Source organism: Pogona vitticeps, chromosome 6 (assembly GCF_051106095.1).
Source record: "Pogona vitticeps strain Pit_001003342236 chromosome 6, PviZW2.1, whole genome shotgun sequence".
Taxonomy (NCBI): Eukaryota; Metazoa; Chordata; class Lepidosauria; order Squamata; family Agamidae; genus Pogona; species Pogona vitticeps.
In genome coordinates, this window is record NC_135788.1 from 114,491,559 (window position 1) to 114,503,773 (window position 12,215).

Genomic DNA, 12,215 nt, shown 5'->3' on the forward strand with positions numbered 1-12,215 from the left:
ATCTGTCTGTCTGTCTGTCTGTCTGTCTGTCTGTCTCTGTCTATCTATCTATCATCTGTCTGTCTGTCTGTCTGTCTCTGTCTGCCTGCCTATCTATCTATCTATCATCTGTCTGTCTGTCTGTCTGTCTATCTATCTATCATCTATCTGTCTGTCTGTCTGTCTGTCTGTCTGTCTCTATCTATCTATCATCTGTGTCTGTCTGTCTGTCTCTGTCTGTCTGTCTGTCTCTGTCTGCCTGTCTATCTATCTATCTATCATCTGTCTGTCTGTCTGTCTGTCTGTCTGTCTGTCTGTCTGTCTATCTATCTATCTATCTATCTATCTATCTATCTATCTACAGTATCTATCTACAGTATCTATCTATCTATCTATCTATCTATCTATCTATCTATCTATCTATCTATCTATCTATCTATCTATCTATCTATCTATCTATCTATCTATCTATCTATCTATCTATCTATCTCTATCTGTCTGTCTGTCTGTCTGTCTGTCTGTCTGTCTCTGTCTATCTATCTATCATCTGTCTGTCTGTCTCTGTCTGCCTGCCTATCTATCTATCTATCTATCATCTGTCTGTCTGTCTGTCTGTCTATCTATCTATCATCTATCTGTCTGTCTGTCTGTCTGTCTGTCTCTATCTATCTATCATCTGTGTCTGTCTGTCTGTCTGTCTCTGTCTGTCTGTCTGTCTCTGTCTGCCTGTCTATCTATCTGTCTGTCTGTCTGTCTGTCTGTCTGTCTGTCTGTCTGTCTGTCTATCTATCTATCTATCTATCTATCTATCTATCTATCTATCTATCTATCTATCTATCTATCTATCTATCTATCTATCTATCTATCTATCTATCTATCTATCTATCTATCTATCTATCTATCTATCTAATATTTTTATACTGCCTTTCTCCTTCAAAGGAGACCATCTCCAGGGGCGGGAAGAGGACCACTTACCTGCTTTGACCTTGCCGTTGGTGGAGATGGCAGAGATGGAGAGACCTGTAATGCTAGTCACCACAGAGGACATGAGGATGATCAGCCAGGTCAGCCCTGAGGAAGGAAAGACACAGTGAAGCGGGTTGGAGACTTTGTCATCTAAATCCCATTGTTTAATCTGCCCTCTGTTGCCTTTCTGTACATATTCCTGACGTTCTTCCTTTCCTCTTGTCTTGCTGGATAGTCTTGGGAAGTGCAGGTTGTTTTCTGGCGATGCCTGGATTTTCTGGGATGCTTCCTTACACTGCCATGTAGGTCAAGGAAGGAAGGAGGGCCAGGCAAGGAAGCTTCCCTCTGCCATGGAGCCAGATGGGGTCAGCAGCGAGCCACACCCTAGGCTCCCCAAACACCTGTTGGGGTCAAGCAGTAGCTTCTGCTGGTACTGGGGAACAGAGTGGCCTGATTTTCACCCAGTTTTTGCTCTGCGTCCCATTCGTTACTTACTATTATTATCGCAATTGTGTTTGAAAGAGCAGCTCCCACCCCTGCCCCCAAACAGAAGACATTTATAACTTGTTTTTTAATTGTATGTACCTAGATGGGGCTGAAAACCTATAAAGACACCCATGCCAGGGAGTCAAGAAGGATTTTGCAAAACATTTTGGGGGACGAGGGAGGTAGTGAGAGAAGCAAAAGTATTCCTTCAAAAGAAGAAGCATGTGCTTAACATTCGCCTCCGGCTTTCAATGCATTAAAATGGATAGCTTCCTGGTTTAGGCCAGTGGTTCTTAACGTGGGCGATAATGCCCCCCAGGGGGCGATTTCATTTTTCAGGGGGGCGATAGAACGAAAAGGGGCGGTGTGGGGGCGCTGGAGCAGAAGGGGAGTGGCAGGGGGGCGCTGGAGCAAGCCAAACCTGTGAGCCTTTTTACAGTGTGCATGAATATATATTTTCCTCCAATTTTAATTTAGTTTCAGACATTTTGTCTTGAAATTTTTAGTTCCTGCATTTGTTTTTATGCCCTTTTTATATTTCTTTTTGCGTCTTAAAATTCACTTGCAACTAAATCATTAAATGTTACTTTTTGGGAGGCATTTCATTTTCTTGGAATTTAATTTTGTTTTCAGGGGTCGTTGGATGTAAGTGTCTTAAAAAATAAATAAATAAAAAATAAACAAATGAACAAATGAACAAATAAATAAAAAATAAATAAGATATCATCACCGCGGGGAGGGGGCGATGATACTTCATCAATGGCTCAAGGGGGGCGTTTCTTTCAAAAAGGTTAAGAACCACTGGTTTAGGCAACTGGCTGCAGAGCCAGAGGGTTGGGTGTTCGATTCCCCACTGGGCCTCCTTGACTTGATGATCCATAGGGTCTGTCTGTCTATTGATTGATTGATTGATTGATTGATTGATTGATTGATTTGATTTGATTTGATTTGATTTGTATCCCGCCCCTTCTAGCTCTGCAGTTCTAAGATTAAGATAAAAACCCAGGTTACCTATTCCAGCCTGTGCTGTTATCCATGGCAAGCGGAGATAAAGGATCACACCCCAGATGTTCAGCATGCACCGGATCTTTGGGAAGGGAAGAACACAAAACTGAGAACCTAAGAACAGAGGTATGATCATGTTGTTTACTTTTAAAAATAATCAGGACCCATCCATCCTTCCATCCATGCATCCATGCATCCATGCATCCATGCATCCATACATCCATGCATCCATCCATCCATCCATCCATCCATCCATCCATCCATCCATCCATCCATCCATCCATCCATCCATCCATGCATCTATCCATGCATCCATCCATGCATCCATGCATGCCTCCATCCATCCATCCATCCATCCATCCATCCATCCATCCATCCATCCATCCATCCATCCATCCATCCACCCACCCACCCATCCACCCACCCACCCATCCATCCACCCACCCACCCATCCATCCATCCATCCCTTTCTTCCCCTCCAGCTTCTTCCCAACTATGTTGTGCCTCTCTACAACTAGGTATCTTTCTGATTCTAATAAAAAAACCCTCATTTCATTAGTTGACTTTACCATGACGCCAGTCACCCAGCCAAAACGGACAGGTTCTGGTTCTGGTTCCTCGTCTTCCTCATCTTTATCTTCTCCATCCTTGGTTCCAGACTCCGGATCAGTCTTAGCCTGAATACATAACAAACAAACAAAAAAACAGGTGGGAGGAGTTAAATACATTCTGTATCCCCTAGAGATGGTGTGAAACTTCCCCCATTTCAGAGGAAAACTGTGGATTTCATATAATTTTCATATATGTCTTTCTTTGTATGGTGGATGGAGGAAAAGCCCTTATCGTTGAGAAAACAGAGAACATAATTTCTATTTGAGGGCGAATCAAAGGTGGATCACTACCCTAGATAGCCCAGGGCAGGGGGTACAGAAACTGCTCCTCCGCCCCTCTGTACTAATGAACTACTGCATCCATCATCCTTCACTATTGGCCATATTGGCTGGGGCTGATGAAGCCACCCTTCCCCCTTGCATGCCTCTCACCGGTTCTGCATTCCGGAGCATATCCAGCGAAGGCCGTATTTTCCGACGCCCGGGCGGTGCTGAAAGGGCATAGAATTCATACCGTGGGCAGGCATCGATTGTGCTCTCGTAATCCGGCGGGGCCGAACCATTTTCCTCCATTTGTGAGGGAGGTGCATGTTCCTCTGGGTGTTTGGGGGTACCTCCATTGGCTTGGTCTGAAGAAGGAGTCCCACTCTGTAACTTCCGAATCTTGAACTTCCCAAGTGAAAAGACAGTCTTATATGACTCAGAGTCCTCCATTCTCTAACTGAGATTGTTCTTGTCACTTGTCTGGGTAGATACAAAGGAGGAAATTTGGAGAAACTGGGAGTTAAAAGCAGAGTTTAATTTCAGTCATGACTCAACAGTTCTTTGCTCTGGAAACATTCATTCATAATATATTTTTTTTACCCCTCAGTTCTCCTTAAGAAGAAACCAAAGCAACTTACTTGATTAAAACACAATATTTAAAGCTTAAAAACAGTAGGTTTACAAAACCCCGAAGGGATCAAAGAAATACCACACAAAAAAGGCAGTAAACAAAAGCAACATCACAACCATCCATTAAAAAACCCCCACTCAGGTAGCCAGCCACTCAGGGAAAGCTTGTCTGAAGAGATATGTTTTCACCTCTGGGTGGTTCACGACAGTAAAGAAAAAATAAATATAAATAACAAAATCAGATAAAAAAGCAGATAATATGGTCAATGCAGCAATATAAGCAACAACAAAATTAACAATAAAATTAAAGCATTCCTTTTTTTCTTTTTCTGGGATGGGAGATGTCTGATATCTTTTTTGGGAGGATCTCTCTCAGCCCAGGAAAACGTGAATTCACAAGAAAGGCACAAGTCCTTATTCACCGCAAGAGCACACACATGACCATGCACAAAATGTCTTCTTTCAACCACAAATAAGGACAACCAGCCTTCATTCATCTGGGGCAGGGGAAAAAATTGTGTTATAGGCTAGGCTAAGAGTTGTACTAAAAATTTTCCCTGGAATTAGCCATAAAGAGGATTTGGAAGACTGCAAACTTGTAACAAGTAGACATGGTCTAGAGGGGCGGGGTATAAATTTAATAAATAAATAAAATAAATAAATAACAATGAAAAATCAAATTAATTTTTTTCATAAACATCCACATGTAATTTTCCTTCTGCTGAAGAGAAGAAATGGGAAAAGTTTACACCCTTTCTTTGGAGCTGTACTTTAAAAACTAGAAAGCTTTCAAATCCATGTTGAGAAGCTATTCTCTGCATCCAATATAAAATCTCCTACACAGTGGAATAATAGAATGTCACTTTATGCCCAGCTTTGGGTAGTGTTTTCAAATTCATTTGAATTGTGTCTGGTTCGGTTATTTCTCCTTCTCATCTCCTTTTTCTTATTTTCTAAACCTAAAAACCAAGACTCCTACGACATAGATTCTAGACACGACATAAATCTTCGTGTTTGCTCAGAATCATCATCATCATCCATCATGTGTCATCAAGTCAATTTTGACTTATGGCAACCCTTTTCAGGGTTTTCTAGGTAGAGGATGCTCAGAAATTATTTACAGCGCCCCCTTTTTCTGGGGGCACTCTATGACTTTGCAGCTTGCTCAAGGCCACTCAAACTGGTTCTACTCCTAGGAGCTATATTGGGGAATCAAACTCCTGAACTCTGGCTCCGTAGCCAGATACCCAAACCTGTCCAGCATAGATTACACATAATACAGTGGTGCCCCGCATATCGACGTTAATCCGTTCCGGATTAATCATCGCTATGCAAAAACATCGCTAAATGGATCGAAAAACCCCATAGGAATGCATTAAACTTAGTTTAATGCGTTCCTATGGGGCCCAAACTCACCGTTCAGTGAAGTTCCTCCATAGAGCCGCCATTTTCGCGCCCTCGGTAAGCGAGGGCAGGGCGCGAAAACACTTGCGGTGGCCATTTTGGGCTCTCTGTGGCCATTTTGGAACCACCGATCAGCTGTTGTAAAAACATCGCAATGCGAAGATCGGTAAGCAAAACGCTTACCGATCATTGCAATGCGAGTTTTTGCCTATCTAAACATCGCAATGCGATCGCTTTTGCGATCCTAAAAGCGACATCACTATACGGATTCGTCATTAAGCGGTGCGCCCGTTGAGCGAGGCACCTTTCAGTCCCATAAAACCCTGCTCCATCTATTGTTTCCCTTGCATGATGGCTAGCCCCAGCCTTCTGCTTTGTTTCTTCTCAGACAAGCCAGTTGACAGAAAAAATATTCCTCTGACTTATTAAGGGAGAAGCAAGCCAGAGCACCGTATTTCCCTAGGAAAGCTGAGGAAATCATGATAAGCAAACAATGGATAGAAAGGCAAGGTTTCTTAAACTATGCTTGTTTGTAGCAGGAGAGAGCAGGCAATGTTCCTCATCGCTGGTAAGCAAAGATTCCAAAGAACGCTCCAAGCTATTTAGACCTTTATTTCTTAATGAATTTCTTTTTCTCCTCGAAATAAGAAGAAAATAATAGGCTGGAAAAAGACAAGGAGGTCACGAGTGGAAGAAAATGTTGCTTATCTCCCAGCAGAAATATGCTGGACCCTTTCATACCAACGTTCCACCTCAGTCTGACTGCTCAACGCTTGCTTGCATTAACTCCCCTACCTAGATTATGCTGACAGACTCAACAGAAATACGGTGCCTTAAAAACTAAACAGATTTACTGTCTCATAAATCAACCTTGGGCACACTTTAAGGTTGCAAGATCTACTCTGGTTTTTACTTGAATCACAAGGTCTACCAAATGGAGTAAGACTGTTAGGTGGTAAATAAGCAGAGATGGGCCAACCTCTGAGGATTGCAAAACCAGATGTCTTCCCCACGTGCCAAAAAAAAGTTTAGAGTTGTTTCACATGTAAAAACCCACATCCGTTTTTTCTGTATTAGCAGCTAATTCAGGCTACAGGAGGTGGGAAAGGGAAGATTTATTGCAAGTCCTATTGTTAAGGCAATTGAGAATCAGAAACCTTTCGGAATCTACTGCCAACCACCAAGAGAGCTACTTGTAGATCCTAGCAAATTGGCTGACTTTTCCACACACACACACACACACCAAAATTCAACTGGTCTAAAATGTGCTATTATTTTGGCTGAAGTGGAATAATGCACCATCAAGAGCAGCCCTTGTTTGTGAGCATCTTGGTAAACTGAGCTATTCCACAGCTGGAAACAGAATCCTAGAATCCTAGAAGCGTTGAGTTGGAAGGGGCTTCTGAAGCCATCGACTCCGACCCCCTTGCTCAAGGCAGGAATCCGAATCAAAGAATACATAGATGGCTGTTGCCCCTCCGTGGCCAAGCGGTTCTTATTTTATCAAGATAGGTTAGCTTTATCTTCCAGGAAATCTGGACACACACCCTGCTAATTACCTTGTGAAAGTGATAACATCACAAATGCAGCATTTCAGTGCCACTGTGGAGGCATTTTTAAAAGGATAACAACAGCAAAAACACCTACAAATCTGTTCATTTGTGGGAACATTCAATAGGTCCTACCAGGTCCAGAATATCCAATCTTCAGAAAGCCAGTATAATATAATATAATATAATATAATATAATATAATATAATATAATATAATATAATATAATATAATATAATATAATATAATATAAAATATAACCATGCATCATCTGTTTGATTGTTGTTACCATACCAACAGTCAAACAAAGTGATTACACCTAGTTTCCCTCTCACAAAAAAAAAAAAAAAAAAGCAGACGTTTGAGCCATTTCAATATAGTTGGCAAGAGGCAAGATTGTTCTCTGCAGAGTTTGGGGGGGGTGAAAGACAGACAGGAACATCAGGGGAGTGGAGGGAACATCCTGGGAAGAGAGAAGAAGGGAGAGAACAGGAGGACACAGAACCCGCAGAGATGCAGAAGCAAAGCAAGAGATGGCAGGACAGGTCGCTGGACAGTCCAACCTTGCTTGCATTATTATTTATTTAAAATATTTTTATCCCTTCTCCTTGAAAAAGGAGAACCCCAAGTGGGCTTTCTACCTGCTCCTTCTGAGTTGCCTCCACACAGCCTCCGTCTTTTTTTTTTCTCCCCAGGCCAGTGGTTGAACTCCTCTGCTTCTCCTCCGCTTATAAAGGCCCCAGGGAAGGACCGCGGTCTGACACTTCAGAACTGGACCCAACAGCCTCCGTCTGCCTCGATCCCCTCCTTCCATCCATCCATTTATCACCTGCGCCTCCTCCTCCTCCTTCTCCAAACAGACAAAGTTTCCGAGAGCACACAGCTGGAGCTGGGAGGAGACTGAAGGAGCATCTTCTCCTCCTCCCCCCCACCCACAAGCAGGCATCCCCTGTTTGCTTGCCTTATCTCCTGCCACAAAGTTCTTTCCACTGGACTGGTTTGCTCAGGGCAATGGAAACTTGCCCAGACAATGGAAGATGGGGAGCCTGGAGCCACAGGGATCTGGGTGGCTGGGCCCACGCTGAGCCCACGCGCCAAGGGACCAAGATCATAGGCAGCGCGGCTGGTGGGGGGTGATAAGGTGAGCCAGAAGGCAACCTCGGCTTGACCCTGTCTCTGGAATTTCTATTCAGTGTCACGGCTAAGCCAAGTTATCAAGTGTGAAATTGGAGAAAAGGAGTTAAGGTTTTGCATTGTTTGAGGGAGCAGGCAGGGATTCTTCCATGCAAAGATGCCAGAAGGATTTCCTTAAAAGAGGGGGTGGGCTGAAGCTTAATTTCAATCCACAAACCAGTGGGTCTCAAATAACAGTATAGCGGGACACAGAAATAGTCTAAGCAGGACAGGGGTGTTTCCTAACACAAAATATTATCTTTATTCATTTGGCTCTTTGAATTTCTAGTCATACATTTTATACCAATACTGTTGCCATTTTTTTAAATTAAAATTTTTGTTTTACTTGCCCGTGGCAGTAAAATGTATCTTGTATCCTGTGTTATTTAAACCTGACCTCTCCATTTTGCTTGGCTAAAACTGTGCCTTTGAGAACAGCCCTTACCTCTGGAACAGACGATAATGCTAGGAAAAGTTGAAGGCAGCAGGAAAAGAGGAAGATCAAATACGAGATGGGTTGACTGTCTTAAAGGAAGCCACAGTGCTTGAGCGTGCAAGAACTGAGCAAGGCAGCTACCTTTATTACAAAAACATTCCTTATCGCCTTAAAATAATTTGCTTTCAATATTCCCTGTCTAACTTGCAATTGGCACTATTGATCTGTTGTTGATAGAGCCATATTCCACATTTCTTTAAACCAGCCCTCCCTGTTAAACTGGTTATTCTTCCAATTCTTTGCAAATATCAATTTTGCAACTAGTACTCTAATAATAATTAATTCTTTCCCTCCCCCCAATTCTAACTGGCTATTTCCAAAAATTAGTTAACAAAACTATCCTTGGACACCTTTGTATATCAATACTCATAATTTCGAGGACATGACATTTTGGAGATTGCTGGGGGTTGCTTTAAGTCGAGAAGGACCTGAGAGCACATCACAACAACAAAACCCTGCCGAACTCATCCACACCTAAAGAGGAGTTCTGGCAAATTGAAAAGCTTGCCCTCTTTGCATGTTTTGGTGATTCAATGAAGGCATTACTCAACCTAATTCTCTTTCATCACAATTTAGCAACTGATACTTCTTCCTCTCTGCTTTTACCTGGAAATCAGGGTGCCATTTCTAGTTTGTTTTTTTTTTACTATGTTGTGGATTTTTAACTAGCTCTTTACAGAAAGACTCTGCTGTTTCTATAGCTGTAGAAATTTATATTAATAATAATAACAATAATCAGAGAATACATCTATTAAGAAAAATAATAAATGTGATACTTAGAGCTTGAACCTCCCTGTGTTGCGCCACAGAGCCAGACACCATGGTCTATAGGCAAGGCTTTTCCCTTCAGGCGCTCAATCATAAAATTAAACACAATCAGAAACACAATATTGGGTGTGTGTGGGGGGGATAGTTTTTACAAGGGTGTTGCTATACCAGGTAGTTCTTTATTTTTATTTTTTTAAAAACTGCTGGTCTTGTCATGCAGTTTGGGCTCTTTTCTTGCATTGGCATGCCACGTTTTGTTTGGCAAGGGAACTGTGTTTGTAATATCGGTGTGACGGCCAGAAATTCAACAGGTACAGCACCCCTCCAGCCTTGGAGTTAACAATGCTTGGCAGTAAAACACAGAGCAAAAGTTATAAAGAATATTCCTCTTCCTAATCTTAGGACTGCAGAGCTGGAAGGGACCCTATAGATCATCAAGTCCAGCCCTGTTCAAGGTGGCCCAGTGGGGAAACAGTCCCAAATACTGGCTGCACAGCCAGATACTCAAACCACTGAGCTACAAATATTAACTTCTCAGAAAATCTTTATATTCTACATTCTAAGAACTGCAGAGCTAGAAGGGACCTTATAAATCATCATGTCCAGCTCCTGTCAGGGAAAGATGTGGGGAGCGGGAGATTGAACTCACAGCCAGACACCTAAGCCACTGAGTTATCCAGAGTAGCCAGATTCTACATGAAGTATACACTGACATTTTTCTACTTGGAAATCAAACATCCATAAATAAGTAAACAAATAAACACACACACACACACATATCTGCAAACCTAGCAGTGTGGTTTAAGAATGCAATAACTGTTTGTAAAGACATGCGTTATGCCAAATGCTAGCACTGGGGAGGGGGGAAATAAGAGAGTCTTGTGGCACCTTAAGAAATCACAATTTCTGAACTGCAGCAACTTTATCACATACAATTTGTGAACACTTATTCCAATTTAGAGGGACGTGGTGGTGCTGTGGGTTGAACCGCAGAAGCCACTGTGCTGCAAAGTCAGAGAACCAGCTGTCCTAAGATCGAATCCACGCAACGAAGTGAGCTCCCGTCGCTTGTCCTGCCAACCTAGCAGTTCAAAAGTATGTAAATATGAGTAGATACATAGGTACTACCACGGTGGGAAGGTAACAGTGTTCCATGTCTAGTCACGCTGGCCATGTGACCATGGAAACTGTCTTCGGATAAATGCTGGCTCTATGGCTTGGAGACAGGGATGACCACCGCGCCCTAGAGTCAGATACGACTGGACTAAATGTCAAGGGGAACCTTTACCTTTACCTATTCCAATTTTAAAAAAACGTTGATGTGCTACAAAACTCTGTTGTTTTTGCAACAGTCCGAGATGTCTACATCTCTGGAAACCATGTCAAAAAGCTCTGGCTGGCCATCGAGTCCTGTTCTATATATACTGGATGAGTAACAAAGAAAGAGTCGGCCCAAACTCTGAAATCGTGCTGAGCAGATGCATTAGGTTCCAATTCCCATCCTCTCCAGCTAGCATAACCAATGACTATCTAGCTGTTGAGTGATGGGATATATAATCACAACATATCTGGTGGCTGATACCTTGTACACAGAGGATGGGTCCGGTCTGGCCCTCTGGATTTCACTTTTAGTTGGGATGCCTGCCATGACGTAGGAGCAGATCGCCTATGAGCAAAATGTGCCTTTATTTCAAAAGGATTCTTTGATTGATGGGCAAACCAATGCATGCATTAGCGAAGAGTGAAAGAGGTGTATTCATGTTCCCTCTCATCTATGAAACTGAAGGTGTGATCGTATGGGGAAATAGATCATAATCTCAACTGCTTGTCAAGCGGTCTGATGTGATCTATTTCCTGGGGATGACACAATGCACAGGGAATAGCGCTGTTGCCTGACCCCAATCCATGTCCAGCCTGGACATTTTTGGGCCAGTGGTAGGGTTTCTACTTCATTGGGACTGGGTTGGAGAGAGTCGCCAACAGAAGGGTTGCTTTATCATGGTCATCTTAGAACTGTGTAGCTGGAGGAGATGTGTGTACTGTGTACTTATTGAGCGCCCGTCACTTGTCCCAGCTCCCGCCAACCTAGCGGTTCAAAAGCATGCAAATGCGAGTAGATTAATAGGGACCACCTTGGTGGGAAGGTAACAGCGTTCCGTGTCTAAGTCGCACTGGCCATGTGACCACGGAAGATTGTCTTCGGACAAAACGCTGGCTCTATGGCTTGGAAACGGGGATGAGCACTGCCCCCTAGAGTCGAACACGACTGGACAAAAATTGGCAAGGGGAACCTTTACCTTTACCTTTTACCTTTACCCTGCCTTTCTCCTTGAAAAGGACGCAAGGTGGCATACAACCGTGGAAGACAATACAGTGGCCCCTCGACTTACGTATTGGAACGGTGGCTGCAGGTCGAAAAGTCTGTAGGTCGAGGCTCCATTGACCTACAATGCATTGAAAACTGATTAATCCGTAACCGGGCGTTTTTGTTCCATTTTGGGTTTTTTTCCTGGTCTGTAGGTCGATTCTCCGGCTGCAAGTCGAACCTAAATTTTGCAGCCAGAGAAGTCTGTACCTCGAGAAGTCTTTAAGTGGAGATGTCTATAAGTTGAGGGTCCATTGTATTTCAAATTGAAAACAAAGAGTAAAGAGGCATCTCACATCATTAAAAGGCAATATTAAAATCCAGCCTTGGCCAAGGAGGCACAGCGGGGAATTGAACTCCCAACCTCTGGTTCCGCAGCCAGATGCCTAAACCACTGAGCTATCCAGCTTTAAGGGAGATTGCTCCTCAAAAAGAAATCCTTCGTGCATGGACTTTGCAGGCATCTGATTGCAGCTTCTCTGAGTGACCGTAAGCCAAGCTCAACTTCCCTGTCCTTT

At 43.0% G+C, this 12,215-nt stretch overlaps 1 protein-coding gene and 1 long non-coding RNA gene across 2 annotated transcripts in view; one reads left to right on the top strand and one right to left on the bottom strand.

Moving 5' to 3' along the window:
* LOC110089566 (solute carrier family 12 member 3) overlaps nt 1–7,652 on the bottom strand; it is a 29,678-nt gene extending 22,026 nt beyond the window's left edge. The window contains exons 1-5 of the mRNA XM_078377147.1: nt 7,537–7,652; nt 3,480–3,791; nt 3,006–3,113; nt 2,443–2,518; nt 955–1,050 (exon numbers count right to left, since the gene is read on the bottom strand). Of these exons, the coding sequence (XP_078233273.1) occupies nt 955–1,050; nt 2,443–2,518; nt 3,006–3,113; nt 3,480–3,761 (562 nt within the window). The 5' untranslated portion in view covers nt 3,762–3,791; nt 7,537–7,652. The remainder of the gene's footprint in view (nt 1–954; nt 1,051–2,442; nt 2,519–3,005; nt 3,114–3,479; nt 3,792–7,536) is intronic.
* LOC144583427 (uncharacterized) lies at nt 713–8,626 on the top strand. The gene is made up of 3 exons (XR_013537184.1): nt 713–1,043; nt 2,405–2,562; nt 7,591–8,626. It is a non-coding gene; the product is annotated as an uncharacterized LOC144583427 (long non-coding RNA).
* The last annotated feature ends 3,589 nt before the right edge of the window (nt 8,627–12,215 follow it).